At 49.3% G+C, this 6,975-nt stretch overlaps 1 protein-coding gene across 1 annotated transcript in view; it reads right to left on the bottom strand.

The window, feature by feature from the left end:
- Positions 1–4,264, bottom strand: part of ACSL5 (acyl-CoA synthetase long-chain family member 5) — a 43,219-nt gene extending 38,955 nt beyond the window's left edge. Inside the window, exon 1 of the mRNA XM_004680437.2 lies at positions 4,185–4,264. Within this exon, the coding sequence (XP_004680494.2) occupies positions 4,185–4,251 (67 nt within the window). The 5' untranslated portion in view covers positions 4,252–4,264. The remainder of the gene's footprint in view (positions 1–4,184) is intronic.
- Positions 4,265–6,975: the final 2,711 nt, after the last annotated feature.

The raw sequence follows: 6,975 nt of genomic DNA on the forward strand, positions 1-6,975 counted from the left end.
TTTATGCTCTCATAGGGGATAAAGCCCATTCCCTAGGCAGTCACAATACTTTGAGGCAAATATTCTCTAGAATATAGAACATAAGCTTTGGGAGCATCAGATATTGAGTGGCAAAAGACAGGGTTACCCTCTGCACTTACTTATACATTTACTTATATTTACCCTAGATAAGGCAAAGGTCTTAGCCCTCCTATGCCATATGCAATGCTTAGAAGATGTGGTTCGTGAAACAATCTTGATGAGTAGATAAAGAAGGTATAATATTTGTACAAAACAGATATTGTTATTAAAAAGAAAAAGTTTTTCATCTGTGGTAAAATGAAAATAACTGGTGGGTATTATGCAAAACCAGGGGGAGAAAAATATTGTCTGGATTCACCTACATGTGCATTATAAGGAAACAAAAACAGATAAATGGACAAAACAAAAATAAATAGGTGGCCATCAACAACAGAACTGAGGTTACCAAATGAAAGGGGCTAACGGTGAAAATAAGGGTAGAGGGACTCTAGTGGGTGAAGATGCATGTTTTGTTTAAATGCACACACATGCACACACAATTTATTAGAGAATAAAATCTATTTTAATGATGCTAAAAAGAAGACATAACCCTTTGGTGATATCTAGGTCTACCAAACGCTAAAAAGTCTTAGAAAATGACTCAATGGGCAGATAAGCCAATGAGTCTGATGAAGAGAGAGGCTGGCATAGACTGGGGTGAATGGAGCACTTGACTCTCAACGATGTATCATCCTTGATCCCCTGCATTTATTGGCAACAAGCTCATAATCAAGGATGATGATCCCACTAAGGAAGCCTGCGGCTCCTGAGAACCCAGCTATGACTCCTACAAGGGTCACTCTGAGCAAACTTTTCTCAGCTGTTTTCTGTGTCTCCCCATCTACTTTTCCTATGGGAAAAGCCACTACCTTAGGTTGGATGACTCTAAGTGAAAGGGAAAAAGGAAATATCCAGATGTGGAGGGATAGATAATTCTGGAGGAACCAACATGGGACAAATGTGACATTTGGAGTGGAGAGATACAAAAGGATATTTCTTTGAAGTAGAAGACCGTCTTTACTTAAAAGGTGGGAAAAGAAAAAGCCTCCAAGAAGGTTGAATGAGACTGGGTATGGTATAGACATTACACCACTAGACATTTCAGCTCACCAACAGAGAGCTTGGGAGGGGGCCAGACGTTGGCCAGCTGACTTGAATGATATTCAATAGGACAATCCTTGTCATGTTAAATCTGTCAACTCGCAAGAGCCTCTTAACTCTCTGAAGATAACAGGGTGGCTGCTGAGTTGCTGGCAGACGTGTGATAAGCATTGTCAATCCCACTGGGGCCCAGGTTGACATGGTCGACCTTGATCTACCACTGTGCGTACAAGAAATCACAGTCCAACAGCCTTATCCTGAGAGAACCCTTGTCTCCACGATCTCCACAAAAGTATCCCAAGACTGTTGCTGACCAAATGAATTTTGAGAGACATGAGGTCTGAAGTCCACCGTGGATGATAAGAGAACCAGTAAAAGATAGACTGGACAAAGTGCTAGGACCCCATCACCCATGCCACCACACAAAACGGGTGGTGCAAGATCTTGTGAAAGAGTCCTATCTGCCTGGGCCCTCGGCAACATCAGCCCTCACACCATTGGTTCTGGTCTAGCCAGGGGAGGCATCACCAGATTCAAAGTACAAACAGCAAGCTTTGTTTCCAATGCCCTCATGCTCAGGGGAGAATTTCAAGGCCATTGCCTTTCTAGGTGTCAGAAGCAGCCTTCTCCATAGGTCAGCTGTGTGGCACCATGGACAGTTAATGCCACCATGCATTTGTTCCCTCATTTGCACACACAAAGTCAAAGTGGCAGTCGTAAGGAATACTGTGGGCTGGCCTTCCAGAACACTGCCAGTTACTTGGGAAGGAAGTTCTCTGCACATGCCAGTTCCATTCTCTCATCCACTTACTTCAGTTTCCAATATCTAGTCAATGAACAGATGTTCTAGTTTGAGATGTCTGCTGAGAGAAGATGGTTATGACCTTCAGGCCATCATTGTCCTGCATCTTACATGCAAAAGCCTTAACAACTCATTTCAGTAAACAGAGATGTTCTAGTGGAACAGAACACAAGCCGCCTCTGGGTGCTGACACAGCCGTGTCCTTACATCCCACTCTCAGAAATCTGCTACAGGCTCTCCTGGAGAGGGTTGAGACCGCAGCCTCTCACTGCAGTGCCAGGGCTGCCTGGAAGCCCTCCAAACTCAAAAACTCCTGTAGTAACTCAAACAACATAAGGTGAGTCAGAGAGGTGATAGGCTCTGTGCCAGAGAGAGGGGCATGTGAGTCCTTTTCTGATCTCAGAGCACGCAGGGGAGAGACTGACCTAGACACACACGGTGGCAGAGCGTAGGAGGGCTGTGGCACCACCCACAGGCTGCTGGAGGTGCCAGATATGGGGGTCGCCACACGCTGCACCCCATGGGGGTCAGTGCATCTGCCCCTGAGGCACATAGATACACAGGAGCAGGAGCTTCAGTCCTGCTTTTAAAATAATCGCCAAATCCTCATCTGGGGACTGACATGCCTGGAGATGGGGGATCTAATTTTTTATGTACAACTCATGTAACATAAGAAAAAAATTAGAAAGGTTTGCAGTATGATGCGACCAAACACTCCCTGTCTAATTCCAAAATGCTTCCTTTACATTCAAAGGAAACCCTGAACCCCTTAAGTCACTACCCTCCACTCCTTTCTCCTCCTAACCCCTCACAACCCCCAACCTGCTGCCTGTAACATTGGCAGTTCTAGAAGAATGTCTAGCTGAAAGCATCTCATAAACGGCGCACTGGTACCTGCACACATCATCATGAAACTCTTTTTACAAATGAAATTTCCTGGGAAATCCGAAGGCGGGAGTCTGCCATCCCACTTTGACAGCTGACTGCTCTGTGGTCTCGGGAAAGTGGCTTCACCCTGAGCCTTCTGTCTCTCATTCAATGGTGAAACCAGCCACCTGTAAGGCTGTCTTGCCCAAAGGTAAGCTTGCCCACTATTAGCTGGTGCTCACCTGGTTTCATCTTCCCTTCCTCCACCGGTTCCCAGACCCCCCACTCTGTCCTACCCCCAGCCTCACTGAGGCTTCGGTGTGGCAATTTTAGCCCTTAGGCACTCAGCCACTCAGAGACGATGGTGTCTCTGCCCTCCAGAGGTCAGCTACAGGCTGGGAGAGAACATTACATTAGGCGGGGACATGTGTAAAGCCGGACTGATGATGTTTATAAAATATTCTGTTTCTCTGTGCTGTGCCTCCTTCCAGCTTTCCACCTGCCACGTGTCTGTTCATCTGCTTTACTGGGCCCATTACCTGCTGATCCTATAAGCGTGTGTGATTCCGGCTTTGTTTAGGTGTTTGCTCCCTTTGCTGTGCCAAGCAAAGCACAACCATGGCTCTTCCTAGGTTATGCTCAGGAGGAGGGGACACCACATGCTGGAATGGGGGGGGGGGGAGCCGGTGTCAAGAAAAACTACTTACTCCTTAAAAAACAAAGCAACAGCTAAGCTAATCTTCTATTTTCTAAATTGAACGATGTCAAAGACCTCCCTGGGAGAATGCCATCCACCAACAGTTTGGGGCTGTAGATACCATCCTACTTTGCAAACCCACAGAAGGAGCCAAGTGTCTGCCCTGGGGTTGCCTGCCGGAAGCTCACTGCTGGAACGTCATCTTAGTGGAACCTCAGTCCTTAAACCAGATCTGGCTTTATTTAGGAATCAGACCTGCAGTCAGTCATCCACCAACTCTTCCCAGGAAGGAGCTGTAGCCACGGAGAAAAGGGAGGGCCATCCCCAGCCCACCACAGCGAGCAGTGCCACGTGCTCAGGCCACACATCACAAGGTCTTTCTATGGTTTTCCTCCCCAAACAGTCAGGAGACATTAAGTCCCAACCAGGCTCCACACTTCCCGCTTTTCTGACCCCTCCCAATAAGAGAGGTTTAATTAATGGAGTCCCTTAGAGACATAGGAGGGAGGCGAGAGAGACAGAGAAAGAGTGAGGCAGCTGAAGGGACGGCTGCGACACCAGCCTCTGAGCTGGCTAGGCCGGGGGCCAGCTGCCCTCCCACCCTCCGGGCATGTCTCATGCTCACAAGAGTCCTCCACCCTCCAGCAGGCCCCTTACCCTGGATAGGGGCTGCATCTCTTGTTCCAAGAAGTGGATTTCTGGCTTCCAGTTCTTCCTGGCACATGTACCCAGGTTCCTCTGACCTCACCCCCAGTTTCGCCCAGGACAGGGTGGCTTCAGAGCACCCATGAGGGCAAATGGTCTTGGCTGAGTCCCCGGCTGTGCCCTGGCTGAGCACACGAGTCAGGACATGGCTGTGCTTTGTAACGTGCTCTGCTCGGGACCTCACTTCCTGGTTTTTCTTTCACAACTGAAAGTGGAAGCATTCTGAGCAAGAGAGCTCCCGAAGCCTCGCGAAGCAACCCCCAGCCCTGAGGACTGCCTCAGAAGCAGCCACACCAGCCTCAATTTTCTTCTTTGTCTGACAACCTCCAACCTAAGACAAAACCCCAAACTCAAAAGACCCAGGGGCCCCTCCCTGCTCTGGGGGGCAGGGCAGCAACCGGACTCCCTCCTGGGTTCCCAGGACAGAATAGTCTGGCCATAGGGCACTTTGGCCCTCGGGCCGTCTCACAGCGGAGGGGCATTGCTGCCAGCCCAGCCTGGCATTGCTGCCAGCCCAGCCTGGCCCTGCTCGCCCTGCCCAGTCCGCACACGTCACCCTCAGCTCCACAGTCCCTTCCTCCTGCCCCGTCCCTGAATCCAGGTGGCTGCAGCGCCCACACATGGGGAGTCAAAGTGACAGGGACCAGCCTGTTTCCTGTGGCACATCAGAGTATCCATCTTTCAGATCTCAAAGTTGCAATTACAATGTATTCTGCTTCCTCCTTCACCTGCCACAATAAAACTGGGCAATTTTAAAGTCACGGAAATACCCAAGCGTGTGTGCCATTAGCTGTCACATTGACCTGCATCTGGGGAGTTTCTGGAAAACTTCCCATGTATACGGGCGAGACTGTGGACAAGGCAAATAATTTCTTAATATTTTACTAAAATTCTTTGGGGTGTATGTCTTTGGCATGTAAATTCTGTGGGGGTTCCTCTGGAAGACAGAGACAATGAGTCCTCCAGCCACCTACCCCAGCCTCCCACCTCACTGACACCTAGAATGAAGGGACAGTTTCTCCAGCCTTGGTGCCTTTGGGAAGCTCAGTTAGCTCCTTAGTAGCCCACTCTGTGTGTCCTAAAAGCCCGAAGCTAAAAAGCCAGGAGGAGCTGAGTCTAGAGAACAGAAGAACCCACTCTCAGCTCCTTGGGGGGAGAACGGCAAAGCACTGGACGGTGAGGGCAGCCCTGTGCCATTCCCCTGTGCAGAGGAGCTCGAGCTCAGCTCCCCCAGAGGCAGAGGAGGGCAGAACGGGTGTCAGGTCTCAGCTATGTGGTATCACTGGGCTCTCCCTTGTGCTGTCATCTCTGACCAACCCGATCAAAGAGCTTGGGCCAGGAGGATAAGAGTGTTTCTTCTTTAAAACTGGTTTCCTCCGAGATTGATGCTCAGATTCAGAAGGACCTGTGTCCTTCTGACACCCTAGCAGGGCTGAGCTCCTAGTTCATCCTCTGTAAAGGATGGACACTTGAAGGTTCTAGGGAATAACGAATGGAGCCGGTGACGCACGGGAATTCTGTGTACTTCTGCGGTAGGCTGCAGTGACAGATTGACCCCAGCTCAAACCTCAGCCATGCCACCCCCAGCACGCAGCCCAGGCCACACTGTGTAACCGCATGGCCACACTGCTCTTATGTGCCATGGGAACAAGACCACCCACCTGCGAGGTGGTGAGCAGAGAAGTGGTGCATGTCCCACACCTGTGACCACCCCAGGATCCCAGGGAAAGTCTGTTTGCTCCTCCCTGCTGAGTGGGGATTACTACCATCCACCAAACCCAACAGAAACTTCCAGGGAGTATGACAGAGACCCACCTCCTGGCTTTGCTACAGCCCAGAATGCTTTTAAGGCTGTTTTAGTTGCATTCAATAAAATTAACAACTTACAAAATTAACAACTTACGTTTGCAAGTTGATCTCCCTCCAGCTTTCAGGCAGGCTGATGTCTCCACCCCCTTTCTAACAGATTTTTTTCTTTTCCCTCCCACACAAGTCTGCTGAGATTACTATGCAACCAAATTTTCATGTTGTAAAAAAAGAGCCTGAGACTGAAAATAGGCCTGTGACCCCCCCCCCTTGCTCCCCACAAACCCTCTCCATCGCATTCTCCCATGGACACACAGACTGCGGAGCGGGAGCCCCTGCAGCTTACCTGGGAAGATCTCTCTCTGCCGGCCAGGCAGCGTTCCTCTCAGCTGCCTGCACTCGGTCAGCTTTCAGACACCTCTGCTTTCTTCACAGCTCCCTGGACAGGGCCACACCTGAATCTGCTGCGTACTGTCCTGAGTGGCCAGTGAGTGCCCTGGAACCTTTGAACCTGTCGCAATAGAGGTTCAAAGGTAGAAGTTACCTGTACAAACACTCTAGTAACCTCTGACACTTGAGAAGTGTAGAATTTGGCAAAAGGTTAAAACAGGAGATTGTTATGCAATGGATTTAAGAGGAAAAAAAAAAGACAGTGCTTAAGTCAGAAAGGCTAACATTTAACAAAGTAAAACCTTTGATAAAACCCCTACCTCAGGGGATGGGGTGGACACTGCTAGGCATCTGCCTTTTAGGCAGAATCCTGGAGAGTGTGATAGGAAAAGGCAGGGCTAGATAACAAGAGGAAAGAAATGCTCCTTGAATGTGATGGGAGAGAAAAATGAGAAGCCACTCAAATTGGCTCAGGCTATAATTTTAAGATTCAGAATAGCAGGAGTCTGCATTTAGAGATCAGCCTTCTTCTAGAAGGGACAAACCA

This window comes from Condylura cristata, unplaced genomic scaffold (genome assembly GCF_000260355.1).
Source record: "Condylura cristata isolate star-nosed mole 26May11 unplaced genomic scaffold, ConCri1.0 scaffold00011, whole genome shotgun sequence".
Classification (NCBI taxonomy): domain Eukaryota; kingdom Metazoa; phylum Chordata; class Mammalia; order Eulipotyphla; family Talpidae; genus Condylura; species Condylura cristata.